At 37.8% G+C, this 18,521-nt stretch overlaps 1 protein-coding gene across 1 annotated transcript in view; it reads right to left on the reverse strand.

Annotated features, from left to right (window-relative positions):
* Window positions 1-12,460, reverse strand: part of LOC129733236 (uncharacterized) — a 38,623-nt gene extending 26,163 nt beyond the window's left edge. The window contains exon 1 of the mRNA XM_055694914.1: window positions 10,829-12,460. Within this exon, the coding sequence (XP_055550889.1) occupies window positions 10,829-11,540 (712 nt within the window). The 5' untranslated portion in view covers window positions 11,541-12,460. The remainder of the gene's footprint in view (window positions 1-10,828) is intronic.
* Between the last annotated feature and the right edge of the window lie 6,061 nt (window positions 12,461-18,521).

An 18,521-nucleotide genomic window follows, 5' to 3' on the forward strand; every position in this document is an offset into this window, starting at 1 on the left:
CAGTGTGCGACAAAGCATGAATTTCGTTTACCATATTCAATGAGAAAACAGTGGAATGAATATCAAAGGCCTTGTAAATGATATTCAGAGAAGTTTCGGTAATTATCAATCCAAGTAGTGAAAGTTTGTTCAGATACAGTGCACCGCACGGTACAGTCTAATTTGTCGAATGAGGTTGTTTTGATTTTCACTGTTCTGAAATGATTTTTATTATTGACGTTCAAAATAACAACACGAGTGGTTAAGTTTATTCGGTCGGTGTTCATCGGTTGTTTGGTATCATGAATATCAATGTTCGCATGGGTAGTACGAGTATCAACATAAAGAAGGCTGAAAATCGCTGCTTTTGAATATCATGACAGTGAATATTCTCAGCACTGCTTCCAGTACATTTATTTGATTTATTGATTACTCGATTGAAGATAATTTTGAAAACCGTGACAGCAGAAAATACAATCCATGTATTCAATATAACGATGTTTACACTGATACACATCAACGTAGATAACGCTTCAGCTTACAGCGTACCGTTACGCTCAGACGTGGGTGAAACGCTAATTGGCAATATAAATCATGAGAACGGCGCATTGTTTTTTTGCTAAAGCAAAGTAGGAATTATTTTATTTTGGTTCTAAACTCATTTATTTTCAAATATAATTAGGCTCTTTAACACAGTAAGAAGTAACGGTTAGCAATATCTATTAAAATAAATATTGTTTTGTTTTAAAAGTTATAGTTGACAAATTTAAAATGGAAAACATTTGTTGTTTGTTCAAATCTATCTTTTTTGTTAATGTTTGTTGAAGTAGTTTAAGTTAACTTATGTATTTTTATATGTAACAATATAAAAAAAAACAAAACCAGCCGTGTAGCATTTTATTATAAAAATGACTTTTTCAAAACAGGTTATCACACAGCCTATGACGGAGTGCAAATAACCGTATGAACTCACGTTGTAATCGATTTCCAAAGTCAACTTCATCTCATTTTATGTCATAAAATCGAATCTGAACAACGAAAATTGAAACTTTAATTAATTAAATCCATCCGATCAATCAATCTACGTCGCAAAAACACCAACACCAATGCGCGTGCCTGTTCGTTATGGCTTTCAGCCGAACTTGACACAGAGGTGGAGGTAAAGATCAGCCAGCAGCGAATCATTCGTTGATGGGTTAGGCCTTAGCGACGAAGATCAATCATTTCGCACCGACCGGCCGGCCAGCAGCGGCTGCGCAGTTTTGCTGACCGCTAAGAGAAAGCACCCGAAATGACTCGCCTGCCAGGCATAGGACGTTACGGCGTTACGTGTAAAACTTGCTTCCGGATAGTGCGCAAACTCAGGCCGCACTCTCTGGTTCGACTGATTTGCGGATAGATGCGAAGTCGTTTCAATTTAAGTGTGTCCGAATTTTCACTTCTTGCCAAGCCGGTGGTGGTTCGTTGAACCTCGCTGAGTTGTGCCCAAGGGTGTAGTGGGGAACTGAACCGGTGTGCACGGGTGAGCGAGAGGACTAACACCTACGGTGCTTTAGTGCTTCTTATGGTCAAGTTGGAGAAATCGTTCAAACAATTTGGAATGGTCGATGGGTGTTATGTTTGGTGCAATCCTTTTCATTATTGAAAGTAAAATTGTTACTGTAACCCAATATAAAGAGCATACACATTTGGATGTTCGGTATTTAAAAAGTGAACAAAAATCAGCTGGTGGATTCTATGGTTACCAACACTAAGTCTAATAAATTATCAATCTATTAGTACTTCTGCACGAATGTCGAATTGAAGAAAAATATAGCATAAATTGAAATATGGGTCGAACAGAATTTACAACAACTGGTGTGAAAATTTTACAACCTCAGAAACAAAATGTGACTTCTGCTCAGCTGTTGACTGCGGCAGTCAAATAACACCCAAATGTAGCTATTTGAAGCATTGGCAATTTCAGTTCACACTAACTGCCAAACTGCATTGCACTGTCATTCACCTAAGGCTGGCTGTGTGGAAAGGTGTATGATACTCAATTCATTGCCATAATCGGAGTTCCTCATTCTCTACAATGATTGCCCATTGTCGTCACCGGCAGACCCTGACATTCCACAGCCGGAACAGGTAACGACTCTGCACAGGTATATAAACCTTTACATACGGCAGAGCAATGAGAAGAAGAAGAAAAAAAGCTAAGCTGATTCCATCTTGGCGGTGTGACTTTCGCAGGTGGATTCCGGTTGGCCAAGCTAAGGTGTTATTGTTTCAATGTTATTTCAACCGTTGCATACAATCGGCTTCTCACGGCACGTCATTCGAAAGGTCTCTGCCTGCCTGTTCCAGCAATCTGACCGGGTTGTGGTGTTTTTTTTGTTTGTTACACTGGTATGCTCCTTATTAATAGCTACACGAAAGCTTCCCGATGTAGTTGTGCGAGTTTTGCTTTCACTGGATGTTTGCATTCAGTCTTCCGCTGATGCCGGTAAACGTTTGATGGTAAAAATTGAATATTACTCTAACAGCCTATACTGTTTCGTATCGTGCCGTGTCAAATAAATTATTTACTGTTTGTTAAACATAGTTAATACATCTTTGAAAAAATACAAGATGTTGTACTATTACATTAATTTAATTGCTTCTTGTGATCGACAGTTTTCGGCGGAGTAAATAAATCAAACTACATTTGCCAGTTTGTCCGTACGTTTCGAGTCACTACTGGCTTTCACTCATCATCATCGGACACTAAAATTAACTATATATTAACTACTATAATTACTATATATTACATTAGCCCTAATGAATAGTTTGATTCGAAATTATGTAATGTCAAATGTCAGTAGATGTCTTTCAAAAAATTTGTCTAGTTTCTAACCATTTAGGGTAGGGAGCCTATTTTTAGCAATTTAAGAACAACTATCTTTTTTTCTGTCAGCACTTGTTTTCAGATAACAAAACGGATTTAGCTAACTTTCAAGGGACACTGTTTCAATCACCCCGAACCTATTTTAAACGGTTTGCATCTGGTTTTCAGGAGATTTTCTTCTGCACCCAAATGGTGCCTAAGTGGCACATTTTAGGTTGTTTTTTTTATGTTTATTCAAAGATTTCTCTGTGATATACGGTATTTAATGTATTCGTTAGACAACTAGGTATATAGAGTTTGCGTTTCCGTCATCACAACTGACAGGATTGACAAGCATGCAATGTTTGCATGCAAGGTTACACCAATTTATGAAAGTGTCAAAACCCCGCTGGAGTCTGGGTACATTAATCATCGAAAGGATCTTAATGAATATCTTCAAAACGTCCGGGAGAGACAAACGAGGGCCTTTAAGTACATAGCTCACATTATTCCAGTACAACAGGAAGACCATCGCTCCCCAGCGGCTGCCTTGTGGGATATTCCAGGCGAAACCGAAAAAGCTTTTGCTTGACAATCATCCATTGTTATAATTAGTTTACGACCGACAAGATGGGACAGCATCAACACAACACGTTCATACCGAGTATAGCAATCGTAAAGGAATGATTGATTCGCCGCATACAAATAGGTATAGATAACGTCCGTCCGTTGAGCGCGATCCGCTAAGCTTTTCGCAACATGTGACGTAAAACACAGTACGTTTGTACTGGTTGATCTTCCAGTACAAACAGTACAAATCCATGTTGCTCAGGTATTGTTTGCAATGCGAGTGCAGAGGGGTCATGATCACAAGCTCAAACAACCTGGATATGGCACATAACGACGATATTCTTCGGTAGCTGTTTGTATCCTTTCGGTTCCTTTTTTGTGTACATACATACCTCACTTGAAACACGAGCTGAAGAGCAGACAGATTTTCAATGCGCTCTTTCAAAGATGCGGACGGGATTCCACCCGGGCCAGGTTTTGACGCTGATTTCAATGTGGAGGGGGCTTTAAAGACCGTTGCTTTATCAACGTTGGGTCTACTAAAAGAATCCAAACCATTAGCGGAACGTTACAAACAGCCTGGGTTACTTGGTCAGCCGGGACCACTTTGTCGCAGAAGGATTGCGCACATTTTTCGACAAAGAGCTGGCAGATCATCTTTGGTTTGGATGTAACCTTACCATCAAAAGTCATGGATCAAGGAAGATTCCTTACGAGTGACGTTAATGTACCTCAAAAATGTTTTTCTTTTAGCCTTCAAATATCGCAGAATGCAGAATGTCGTCTGAAAGAATTCTGACAGGTCCTTTTGTACACTGTGTTCAACCTCTTGTATCTGTCCTGCCACGAGAGTATACTAAATCTAGAGTACGTCCGAAGCGCAGCTCTTTTTTGGCCTTCAACATGTGGAGGTCGCGAGTCACCCGAGGCTAACTGTCTTGTGAACGGCATGTTCAATTGCGTGCAACGTTATGTGCGAGAGAGTCGACGCAGCATTCCGAAAGTCGTATGAAACAGGTGTGATGGTTTTCGTATGATTCAACCAATGGTTCTTAAGGGCTAGGATTGATGGAGAGTGCGAAGCGAAATAATATGGGACACGTTCTGTGGGCCGATGAAACATAGATCCAAACAGCGATTGTCACCTTTGTCACGTAGTTGTTCTGTCGCTTCGTGACAGAACTGTAACAATCGAAAAACCGTAAAGCTCCGATGTTCAAAATAGAGTAAACGGGATACGGTTGCAAAAACCGTCGTTCGATTCGCCAGGTAATACCGGATAAATTAAAATCCCCGATTACAAAAAACTCGCGGTATCCATATAGACTACTGACATGACAGATCGGGAGTGAGCCTCGAGTAGAGTATCATCGCGTACTCGATCGGGTGGAACATAAATTCCACACAGAAAGACTTTGCTAGTTTTATATTTATCGGGACAAGGCCTGAAAGTTTTCAATTATTTGCCGGCCCTCAATCGCAGCGAAAAATTCCGAAGTCGAAGCCGAACATCTGAGTCGAACCAGGCTTCAGTTACCACAATAACATCGCAGCAGTCGTCGGATGCAACTAGGTCGTGGTCATTCACATCGCAGTTCATGCCTTCGACTTTTTGGTAGTCGATGCGCACATCGTCGTCGGCTAAACATCCTTCAATGCGTGGGTTTGACTGCAAGTTGGATTGACTAGAAAATGATGCACCAGGTACCGAGGGCTCATTGCAATAATTACGGGGGTACTCGCCGGAGGTTATAGATTGGAAGATTCCAGCACCACAACCAACCACAGGATCTTCGTGCGATGCAGTTTTGTTTTCGATTCTGGCAAATTTTGTTCAGTTTTGACCAAAATGCCCTCTAAATGTTGTGTGTGAGGTGTCATCTAACTGAGAACAATTATAAACTAAGCAACAATTCCGCTACGCACACGATTGTTCCAACAGAAAAGCAGAAAGTCCAATACCCAAGTAAAGTATAAAGTAGGCAGAGTCTATGTTTATTTAGAGTCGCGCAAATAAAAAGCCTATCGTTCCGGCAACACAGTTGTTGTACCGTTTGTTGCCAAGAACTATAAAGTACTGTTTTCCCCAGGGAATGTTCTATGAGTTATAACATCGAGTACTACATAGAAACGTCAAATCTCATGATTTTGCTTTTTTCTGTTTTCTTGCTTGTGTTTGCTATTAATACAAAACTCTCGTCTTTCGTCGTTCCTTTTATTTTCGAACGGAAAGCTCATATATGAATTATAAAGAGTTTTTTTTAGATTACATCGATTTTTGGCTAAAAACCAGATCCACTGTGTCTACTTGAGAAGCGCAGGGGCTAAGCCCCAACTGAAACAGCAAAATGAAGAAAAAAAATCGACCGTCATTGACGTTTTTATATCAGGTTCGACATTCTCGTATCAGGTTTGACGTTTTCGTATCTTCGATGTTATACTCTGTCAAATGCAGGGGACTATAAACGTCAAAATTTCGCCTACCAATCATAAATTCATCACGGCGTCAATATTTCATTTCAAATGCTTACAAAAATCATCTTAGTCATTGAAAGCGCACATTGTACCGAAAACAAACGTTGAGTTCTTGTTTTTTCATCTATGAAGATATTTATTCGAGAATAAGTCTACTGACAATTATGGAACATTTTTTCTATTTCAGTTGTTTCAGGGCGAACCAACCAAAAAGTGGGTACCAGAATCAATGAGTAGTAGATGAAAAATGTATGGAGTTTGACAGCCACAAAGCCCCTTGGTCAAATGTACAGCGAGGGTTAGGAAAAGGCATTCCGGTTTTCACCATGTATAAGCGAACATCGTTTTATGAAATTCTGCCGAAGGTTTGAGTTCTAAAAGATTACACCGGTGATGCTTTGTTAAATGTGACTGAACCAGTCTACAGGTTTATGCTGGATGTAGTTGAAACTTCGGAAAACCCGTTCTATATCACGCTCAATTACAACACTGTTCATTAACTCGTAACATTATCACTTTGTTTATTTACATTGCTCGATTGGTACCCTTGTTTGACGTTAATTTGGTTCCTTTGGTTTCAACTTTGCCCGACTATATGTTATAAACATAGACTCTGATAGTAGGTAGTGTTGACCTTCCAAAAAAGTGAGGTTAGATACACTCGCTGTTAACCTTCGCTCTTAATCAGAGATGCACGCATTTTAAGAAAGTCTGCATAAATATCTCCGAGACTAAGATAAAAATCTGCAGAAACTATGGAAAAACTATAAATATCTGCGACTTAATATCTGCAAACTCAAATCTACAAACGGACTTTTTTTTGAGCGCTTCAGTTGTTAATCAATGCAAGAGCATTCGAGCAGTTTCATATGACCCACTAAGTGCTCGAAACAAATTGAAAGTTTAGGTTAATAGCTTCACTACTGCCTGACGATTTTCAGCTGAAAATGACTGTCAGGCATTGATTTTATCTGTGCATGATGAATTTCAATGTAAATCAGAATCAATCATTTTTCGAGCTATTTTCAAGAGAATTGCGATTTCATTGTTTATTTACTCAAACACTTTTTTACGTTTTTGTCGTGTTGCACAATCAAAAACCTTTAAAAAGTTTTCTTTGAAAACTGCTACAACTTCTAATTTGCAATAAATAGGACCAAATCCAAGGCAAGACATTATTGATATATTGCGAAATATTTCCAATTTTTGATATTACAAAGTATTTATCGTTGCATTTTCGGCCCCGTCTACCTATATTACAACTCCTTGACAGTACATCATTGTCGGAGTCTGTCGGTGTGATATGAATGTGACAGATGAATAATAAATATCAAAATATATCTACCAATATCGTAAAATAGTACTGAAATATTTATGTTAAAAATAAACTTGTCTAGCCCCTAGACCAAATCAGTAAAAAAAGAGATATTAGTGCGTTATCTAACATTATTAGTTTTCCGTTGAACATTGCTTAAAAAACATAAATAAACAAGTCCAGTAATAGTTGGAATGCAAGTCAAATAATTAATAATAATAGTAATGTGTCATTTTTTAATATTCATTTGCATACATATAGATAGTTATTAAGATATTCCTTTTTTCTTCTCAGTGTTATTCATTATATGATTTTAAGTTTAGTAAAGCGGGCAATGTATGTAGTTTCGCGGGAATGCGAAGATGTACACCTTGCCGGAGACAACGGAGATTGCAGGTTCGAGTCCCGTCTGGACGAGGGAAATTTTTTTCTAATTCTAGTCACACCTTCATTTCCGTTCATCTTCGCATTCCCGCGAAACTACATACATTGCCCGCTTTACTAAACTTAAAATGTAAGTCAATATGACAAAAAATGAAATTAGTTCGTAAAGTAGCATTATATGATTGATAGTTTCAAAAACAAAATTCTTTGAATGATTCACTAAGTAGAAGAGAAAAGCCCTCACGCATGGTAAAACGTCCCAAAATACCTGTGAAAACACATGTTGCCATTAGTCAAAAATACAATGTTTCAATGATCTGCTCATTGCTAAGCTTATCAAGCGTCTTGTCTAGGTTAGTATAATGAGATTCCACATAATTAACTCCTGCTGTTTATTGTAATTAACAAACAAACAAGAAAAGGTCAAGGTTCCAAAGCAAACATTTCTGCAGCTTAAACGTTTTAACAGTAGTTTTCATAACTACATCTTACAGTTGAAAAAATGTTGCAATAAGTGTTTTTTCAACGAGAAAAAAACTAATTGTTATGTGATGACTTTTAAACACATACCCAATAAATAAAGCTTATGACTTCCTACATTACCGCTTAACCGACACTATAGATGTAGGAGTAGATGTGAATTGCGGCAGCGGAATTTTCTTCTTGTGTTTTAATTTTTGATGGTCATTCATTTTTCATGCGTTTACTAGTTGTGTTGAGTTTTATAGACGCGATCTGTTAACCGTGAAACTTCTAGAAGCACTGCGAGCGTTACTTTTATAGCAACTTTTATTGCAACAGTTATTCTTTTGTATGCATTTCCATAAATGACTTCTGGTGGACGGATTCTATTAGGTTTAATGTGCGTTGTTTTCGCAAAATTATTCTTCCGTTTTAAGTTCGCTTTAAACAGGCAGACATTAAAACCGTGTCTGTTGTAAGTGAGGATGTGTTATGTGATAAGAGGAAGATCCCAACTTGCTAACGAAAATTATACTGAAGGGTTGTTTGATGAGAGTAAGTGAATATGAACGGTGGTGTTGACCTTTATATAGCAACATGTGATTAGATCCCAAGTTTCAACTCGCTCGCTATTCAGTTTAGGAAACTTTGGTAATTAGAACGGCTATTCAGTAAACATGTTGTATGGTAAATTCCAGGGGGATCTATCTGTCGAACATCGTGTAACCAATATATTTGGCATCATTGTGTCTGTTTGTTCTGGTTTCTGGTCATTAACTTGATCGATGTGAAATATTATAGAATTGGAGCGTTTTTTATCAAAACTCGAGAAATCGCGAAAACATTTATGAATAATGCGTTGTGTAGTGATTTTTTCTCCATTATTGTTTATACATAGTTACAAACGTCATGGACCAGAGCTGATCTGCGATAACGCACACATATATGAAATTTGACAGCAGTGAATCCCCTCTGGTAAATTCACTCGGCTTTACGTTTGTTTACATTTTAATGGCTCAAAAATTTCTTGTAGATACTGTAACAAACCCAGCAGCAGCCCAAAACGGTTTGGCTGAAACTTGTTTAAAGTGTTTTGTTCAGCTCAAAATTCAATTATTTATTGGACTTGTTTACGTTTTCATCCAAAAAGCTTAAAGTTAAAATTAAAGTAACATAAAGTATTTTAATTAATGTATTCCAATAACAAGTTAGCTTTTACACTATTGTGCTTTTCATTTTTCTAATTAGCTACTAAACAAACGTTAATATTGTAATTTTTCTGTTGGGTAGAAAAGCTATCATACCATATTAATAAAGTTTTTATTTTTATTTTAAATTTGCTTTAAGTTTCCTTGAATGGCAAAAATAACGGAACTAATTTGATTGGACCAATCTTTGACTGTATTCACTGTGGTAAAGTTTTGGCTGAAACTTTTATTATAACAAGTTTTCCGTACAAAGTAAGTCGCAATTCCAATGCCAAAAACCTTCTTCTTCTTTTTCTAACTGTGGACCAGTGTTTTTCCGTCTAGACGCTGTACGTCCATTTTCACATCAACACAAGCATGACCTCACTGTTAGTCACACACCAGCGGCATCGGTTCAAACCGGTTCTAGCGGAGCGGTTTCATGACATTGAAAAAGTGCAACAGCACAAGCGGCTACCAGCAACACCAGCCTTCTGAACCTCAATTACTGTCTTCGTAGAGGCCACTAACGAGTTTAGACCTTTCTGGTGGCACTGCTGTGTTGCTCGGTGGCTTGGACGGCCGACAGGGTGCAAATTTGGCAAGTTTTACAAAGCCTTAACTTTCGGTATATGCAAAAACGTACAAATTACGTGCTGCGAGTTGGAAACCCTTTTGCCCAACTGAGCTTAAAATAAAAACAAAATGGGTATGCAAATGCACTGGAAGGTACCTTAGCAGGAGGCGTTAATTTATGACTATGCAGTAGTTTTACAACTCTGACACAGCATGTATTTATACTGTCAAGGTTAAACTTCATGCAGTGAAACTGTGGTTAGAAGGTGACCTGTTGCTAGTTAGATTATAAGGCTTCGTGCTATAGTTTGCAATTTTTGGTTATTTTCACATGGTCCCGTTTGATTAACCTTGCTGTTGCAATTATGAAACACTACAACTAACGATGTTCGTATTTTCGTTAGTTCAGTTGCTGTTCAAGCTGAAATGGCATTCCAATAGCAAACAAATTGCAACGGGTGACGACGTTTGCAAATTTTTTACAGCACCTCAAAATGGGTACTTGACAAGTAGGCCGAAAGAAACGTGACTGGATGCCACTCCACACAGCCGCTTCAGCCGACACAATCAAAATGTCATGATATTCACTGCAGCAAATGCTCCGATTGCAATGCGATTGTCACAACGTCGTTAGGAAGCTTTGCGTCATTTTGTCCTCAACAAATAGACGGCTTAAAAAGTATGTTGGTTTGTGCCAAGCTCCCGTTAGTTTACTGTCCGTATGCTAATGTCACACCTTTAATTGCAAAATTACCCTACAAGCGGTGAAACGGAGTGTCTTTCAACGCTATTCGTCATTTGTCACCGCAATCTCGAGACAGTGTCGAACGGACGGAAGCAATCAGTGCTTCATTAGTTTTGCTTCCCTGAGACTGTCGGCAATTAATTTCCAACTCCCCAACCGATGGTACACGCTCCGTTGCGCAAAGAACTTCCCGAATCACTATGTCACCCGAGAAGTATGATGATTTTGAAAGTCATCGCCACAGGTCTGTAGATTAGCTGATATTGTAGATATCCAAAAATACTTACGATTCTTCACTGTGTACGCTTCACCAACGCCGTTAATTGGTGCCTGCTGCCGACTATTGACGCCAACGCTGTTGAGCGTCGAGGTGCTACCAGTGCGTGATCGCCAGCCGCCGCCTTCCGCCGTACCGTTCGATTTGCCGCCGATCGTACCGTACACACTGTTGGAACTTCCGCTGCCGGCAGACCCTTCAAGTTGCCTTGCGTACGAGTTGTCTGCATAGGCGTGGAAACAACAGCGCACCAGTGCATTGGCTGCCGCTTCCCGCTTGCAAATGAATGTATGACACTCGAGTACTTTGATTCCGGTTGTTCGCCGCAAAATAGCAGCGAAAATTGGCGGATGCTGGGCACGGGGAGTCCGCGCGAATGGCGAATCCAACGGGAGGAACTTCGGTTCCGGATTGTTGTTACCCCGTTCTGGGATCAAAACCTGTCGAACCGCTGCGCAGTAGTGCAGGGAATCTATCGGGAAGAACCTCGTTACCTGCTTGCGGTTCTCATCCACGTTCTCAAGCAAGATACCGTTAGACCAAACACTTAGCCACGAATCGATTCCTTTGGCACCGATTGCACCTTCCGAAGGGTACAGGGATCTGAGCGGTTCCTGAATACCTTGCAAACCATCTTTACTCTGACGGGGTACGGCACTACCGAGATAGAGAACACGACAGCGACAGATTGGCGTCGAGTCTCCCATGTTTCGTACTTTCATATGAACGGTCGAAGTTCTGCTTCAGAAGAACTCGCTTCTTCTTAGCATTCAGATACTGACGAAAAAAAACTTGAACTTTCACTCACTTCCCCTTATTTATTTTCTGTTACAAGGCAGTACGTATCTATCCACGTCACACAACAGGTATCCAGCGGTGCGAAACCAGCAGCTACTTATCCAAAAACACTTCGAGAATGTCCGGTGAACGAGAAGGCAGCCCAACACCACACACAGCACACAAATATTCCTGAGGCTGAGGTTCAGATCTCTTTTAATCCAGACACCAACACTTGTGTAACGCCCGTACACCCGTAAATAAATACACTCACTGGGTCGTAGGCCTTACAGGCACCACATTCCGATCACGTTTCTATCGCGCTCTTTCTTACTGCTGGTGTATCTGCTGCGCGACTTGATTCAAGCGAGATAAAAATAACAGGCGAAAAGTTAAGCAACTTAAATATGGCTGAAAGATTTTACCCTCGAATCTTTGAATCACTTTTCTCGCACTTTTATGACTTTCTTTTGTGTGCACAGTAGATCAATTTCCCTGATGCACTTGTATACTTCACACACGTGATCACAATCACGACACTTCCTCAACTGCAGCACCGCCTCAGCACTGATTTTACCTCCGGCAGGAATATTCCAGAGAGCTGGACACTGGCTAGTGACAAACCTCTCAAACGAGACACGTCGACAGTTTCCTGCGCAAATGCAGAGAATTTTACTCCGCTGTTTCCAGCACTAATTTGGTCAGGTGCCTTGCCGCGCGCACCCTCCACACCAATTATCAACTACTAGTTTTTTTTATCCACTTCCTCCTCCTTCTTCCTCTGCTCCTCCTCCAATGGTAGACCGAAGACGGAGGATTCGCGTGCGAGCCACTCTACGAAACGAACGTCTGTTCACGGCGCAAGTTCACTCTGGAATACCTGCCGACGTGTATTTTTTCTTTTGCGCACCACGTTTCGGATCACCTTAGCGCACACTTACACCAACGGAGGTGAGAAACTCACCTCTCACATCGTCGTCATTCTTGTGCATGCATGCGGTCGCACAAAAGAGAGCCCAACCAAGACACCTGCGATCGTGGCTTCTCACGTCAGCAACCGGCTCCTCCGATCAACTGTGACTTTTCTTGGAATCCCTCCGCTGCTGTGGCACTCGCATAACCAGCTTGCTAGCTCGCTCGCTCGCTTGCCGGCGATCAACAAGTTTAGGTTGGGTAGGGCTGTTCACGAGATCGCTAGGTGAGGCAAAGAAAAAGGTGAGGCGCACACTGCAGGTTGGAAAGACTTGTTGGTAAAAGCGATAAACCCGAAAGCTTTATTGATGCTTTTCGGAAGCTGCTTTCTGCTGTTATGGCACAAAGATGATTTTGATAAAGTTCAATATGATTAGTTTACTTTCAGGAGGTTTTCATCTTTTTGTGTGCTTTTAGGATTATGGTTTAAACTATTCTGGTGGTTTGAAGCTTGAGGCTTGAGTTACATTATGCATTATTTTGCAACGATGAAATTTCAACTGATATTTGTTATTATCGTATAAGCATTATGCTAAATCTCAGATTATGATATATCTTAGAACGATTGTTTGTACAAAGGCTAAGGTAAATTAGAGTTCAGCAAGCGTACAGGTTGGTTTAGAAATGCGAAAAAAACCTTTAAAACTATGAATTATTATTATCTGGTTTATTATTTGATCCTTTCGCATTGTTGAGAATATTATATTATTTATTTTTATAAAATTTTAGTTTGGCTAAACTTCGTTTAAAATTTCTCCATTGTCCAATATCACAGAATTGTTGTGATTATTGGAATTACAAGTTTCCCATTAAATAAAACAAATGCTACGAGTTCCTGATCACTTTATGACAACATTTCATTATTCGGTTGAATGATTGTTTTTCAGTGCAGATAAATGAATGTTAACATACAATGCGGAGTTGAAGAAAGTTAAAAGTACACATGTGCAGTAACAGTAAGTAAGTTTAAAAGTATACCATTTAACTCGCTCCCTAGGGTTAATAAAAGTCGTACACAGTCCATGGCGGTGATAATTGAAGACAAACATAACCAGCAATTGACATAAAATTTATTTTTGTGGATGCGCACGAGATCACCGACACATAATCACCAAAGAGCAATTCAGGAGTCACAGAGGGCTTCGTTAAGAGCAAAAGTGGAATTCGCTATGTTGAAGAATGAAACGCTGAGTCAAAGTTATTCTGTTGATTGACTAAGACTTTTTGTGTACAAAAATCTTATAAATTACCTGTTGGTTATATTGCCTTTCTACCGATAGATGTCCTATATCATCGGAAACTCCATGTCAACTGAGACAAATATGCGTAGAAGGGCAGTATAAGAGGCATATCCACAATTATTTTAGGAATAGAAGGTATAAACTACTTTTTTTCGATTAGCAAAACGGATGTTTTGTGAATCAGAAAAAAAATTCGATCATTTTTTATTTGAATGAAACTTCTGACAGGTGGAAAAATGTTTCAGACTCAAGACTAATTTTCTAAAACGGCGTATGTATATTGGTATAGATTTATTCAGCTCAGAAACCTTTGATTGCATGAAAAAACTGTCTAAGAACGAATTGTAGACAACTGATGACCCCTTGTAAAAACATATGCATCAAAAAACAATTCTTTTTGAGTGCAGAAAATTCAAAATAAGCACTCAATTTTAATTTACAAAAAAAAATTATTTTTTTCCTTATTTTTGTTGATATTTTGACTCGATATATAAGATACGTACATTGTGTTTATATTTACGAAAACGTTCATTTATAACATGAGTGACATTTCTCGATTGTTTTTGGTGTGAAAATATTTATGTTATAGTTTTTTTTCGGAAGGATAGTGCTTTTTTAACCAAATAAATTTTCCTAAATCCCCCCATCTGGCCTCGAGATGCGATGCTGGCCTGCCAGGCCAGTCGTCGTAGGTTCGACTCTCGGCTCGGGAGAAACTGTTAGTGCCAGTGGGATCGTGGCGCTAGCTCCGCAATTGTCCTGTACACTTGACAGTTTGCTGCGAGGTCTGTGTATAATGAACACAAGATCGGGTTCCAAATTGGAATGTAGCACCAAGCCTCTGCTTTTTTCGATTTCCCTAAGTTTGCATATTACTTAAAGCCGCGATCCAGATTCTTATGACTTAAAAAAGTGTCGTGTGTTTTAGAGTAAGCGAGTGTTCACTAACCATTTTGATGTACTTGAAGCAAAACTTTATAGATATTCTCTGGATCAGAAGATAGGAAGCTGAGATTGGTGAGATCGTTCCAAAATTTTACTAGATTTTGGTCATAATCAAAAATTTAACAATACTAAATACCCGTTAGACTAATCAGAATTAGTATGTATAAATATATTACATAGGTTCCTTGTTGGGAATATTTTAGAAAGGGGCCACATTTGATGAAAGAGATTCTCTTACGTATATGCCCTAATGTTGATATGCTCAGATTTGTCAACTTTGAAGCCTCTTGGATACTATTTTATCAATTGACTCTAATTTGGGTGTCTAAATGAATGTAAAAATGTGAAAATGTGAATGTAATTTTTTTAAGTAATACTTTTAAAACAGTACTACTTTTGATCATTTTTGGTTATAATTAATCGAAGAAACTTTGTTTGTATCTTGAGTGTTTTTTGCTTTTCATATTTACTAATCCATATTTCTTTCAGAGAGCGAGTAATGGAGCTATAACCATAAGCTAAAAATGCTAGGACTAGAGTTAGTACTCAAGTTCCAACCGTAACAGTTGAAGCGAGTGAAGGCGCTATATCCTTGGTTTCGAAACCCGAACAGAAGGAGGAAATACTTATGTTCCATCCCAGGAGATTGGTCAACAAAGGAGTGTATTTTCCTAGCTTTGTCACTCCCAACGAGTTATATTACTTCTTGCATACGGATCGTTTGGTACGGATTGTTCCCGTTCTTAGATTATATTGTATTATATTGCGCTACACAGTAGGCCTGGCTGTTGACAAGAAAAATGTATGGAAACCATTTTTTTCGGCGCGAACACAGCAGAGAAAGGTAACATTGTTGAGACAAAACACCAAATCCACCAAATGCAAACGAGAGAAAATATTACGAGGGACGATCAATATCGTTAGAAAAATTTCTCAATTCAATTCAGGGTCCTCTTAGAACCATCATTAGAGTGGCATCTGCCGGGATAAACCGGAAGAATCAGGAATTTAGTTTTTTGATCACGGAAATCACGGAAGTTCAGGAACTTTGCAGAGTAATCAGGGAAAATTTTAGTGGCTTTACATTTACCGCGTTTGATTTTTTAAGGCAATTAGTTCTGAATCGATTCGTTGTAAAGGAACTCGTAGCCTCAAGCTAATAGAGTCTAGTTTGACAAGCGTATGGTCATGAGCTCGAATCTTAGTAGAATCAAACCGCTCGATGTCTGAGGGATTTTTATGCATGGGTTTATTCTCAGACTCCCTCCCATAGAAAGGAGTTCTTGACCTCACGCTATATTCAAAATAAAAAATTGCATACAGTTGAAAGAATACCTCTCCTGGTAATTATAGTTTCCGATGCTTTGCAGGGTAACTAACAAGGCTTGGAAAAGAAGAGCAGTAGAGTCTATAAAAAAGCGTGTGGATAGGAGAGTAAAAGTATAAAAACCACGGTGAGTTCCTTCCGAGCAAAATCATTTCAAATCGCCTGGATATACGCGAAAATTTAATCGACCATTTTTGATTTGAATGAAACTTTGCACACGTATTTGGCTTAGCAAACTGAGCATTTTTCATGGATGGAGAGATTTTTTACACCCATTAGTTACATTCTAAAAGGGCGTATGCCTTTTGGCATAGGTTTTATTCGAAGCATTGTAGCCCAGAAACCTTTGGTTGTATAGAAAAACTGTCTGAGAACGAGTTGTAGGAAATTAAAAATGCATCATGAAAAAATTAAACACTGTACAAAAAAAATTTGTTTTGACCAAAAAAAATTAAAAATAAACATTAAATTTCAATTTAAAAATAAAAAGTTGTTTTTTTTTTATTTTTTTTTGAAGAAACTTGAGGTTAATACGCAATAAAAGTTAAATAAAAGTCCAGGATGGAGAAATGAAAAATAATTGTTTATGATAGATTATTTTTTTTATAAAAATTCTAATTTAAACATTTTTCAAAATATTTGTATTCTGATGATTTTAAAAAAAAGCAGAAAGTCATTTTGAATCAAAAAGCTCTTGGTAGTAAACATTCTAAAGGCATTGGTTTTAGAGTTATTTCGAATTTAAGCTCGAAAAATTATAATTATTTAGGAAAATACACGGTTTTCTTAATTTGTCCATGGTTTTCCAGCAAAAACCATACGTTCATTGGAATGCTTGATCAAAAATATACAATTCATTCTTTGACAACAAAACGATTGGGCGAACGGTTCTCAAGAAAAGAGTTAAATGTTCTAAGTGATATAAATCTATATAAGAATCAAATATTTATTTTCGAGTTTTATTATCTTAGGAACGTATTTTTTTATGACATAGATACTTTACAGAACTAGTTTCACCTTATATTCTATATACATCATAAGTAAATGACTCGTCATCTTTTAAAAACAGCTACGTTTGTATCTTATTTTCTGAAATCGGAACAAAAGAGTAATACTTTTGTGTGGCAGCTATTATTATAGATTTTTTGAAAATATTGCTCCATTCTGTTACTCCTTGTTCATATTCTTCATATGATTGAACTAAATGACATTTTTGATGAATTTTTATTACTTTTCTGTTTAGACCAATCATACAATTCTTTTGCGCTTGTAATGGGATGTTCATGTTTTTTAGCTAAACTTGCATTTCCTGCCATTCGTTTTAATATGCAACCAATTGCATCGCATGGGCCTTTACCATGAGAAGTCGCAAAAAATTATATTGTGAGGCAGCTCCATCAGACATTAATATCGCTTTTTTCAACTCTATTGTTGTTTTCAAAAAACTCATTAATTTGGCAATGAACACCTGAACCGCAACAGTATCATGATGGAGTACTTCCGATATTATGATGAAGCTGATATTCTTAAGTGTTCCAGATTCTGAATAGTAAACAACGAAGGGATGAATGGTGGCTTGACTATCATTCCAATAACTACACGAATCACAAATTGATAAAAACGTATTAAAATGAGCTTGACTGTTCAATATTTTTAATTTTGCAGTAACGTTTTCGTTTAATTTGCGTAAGCTTGATAAGCACCGATGATCAGGAAAGGGTTTACAGCATTTGGTGTATTCCATTTTCACTTTACTCGTCTTCACAAAATGCAAACTGTTACTAACACATCTGGAGTAGTGCTATCGTATTTCTATACGAAAACAGATATTATAGGTAACCCAGTAGTTATTGGTTGCGTACTTTACAAACAGTTATTATTAGTAAACAAGTAGGTGGTGTTGCACGACAAACATATTTTTTATAAAACATTCGTCAAGGGGGAACGTGTAGGCAGGCTAAGGTTTAGCGCTTGAGTTATTCATCCAATCGTTTTGTTGTCAAAGAATGAATTGTATAGTTTTGATCAAGCATTCCAATGAACGTATGGTTTTTGCTGGAGAACCATAAACAAATTAAGAAAAACGTGTATTTTCCTAAATAATTATAATTTTATGAGCTTAAATTTAAAATAACTCGAAAACCGATGCCTTTAGAATGTATACTAACAAGAGTTTTTTGATTCAAAATTACTCTCTGCATCTTTTAAAATCATCAGAATACAAATATTTTGAAAAATGTTTAAACTTGAATTTTCATTAAAAAAACTAATCTACCATAAAAAATTATTTTTAATTTCTCCATCCTGGACTTTTTTTTAAAAGTTGCGTATTAACGTCAAGTTTCTTAAAAAAAAAACAAAAAAAAATTGAACTCTTTTTTTTTTAAATTGAAATTTAATGTTTATTTTTAATTTTTTTTGGTCAAAAAAAAATTTTTTTG

Source organism: Wyeomyia smithii, chromosome 3 (assembly GCF_029784165.1).
Source record: "Wyeomyia smithii strain HCP4-BCI-WySm-NY-G18 chromosome 3, ASM2978416v1, whole genome shotgun sequence".
Lineage (NCBI taxonomy): Eukaryota > Metazoa > Arthropoda > Insecta > Diptera > Culicidae > Wyeomyia > Wyeomyia smithii.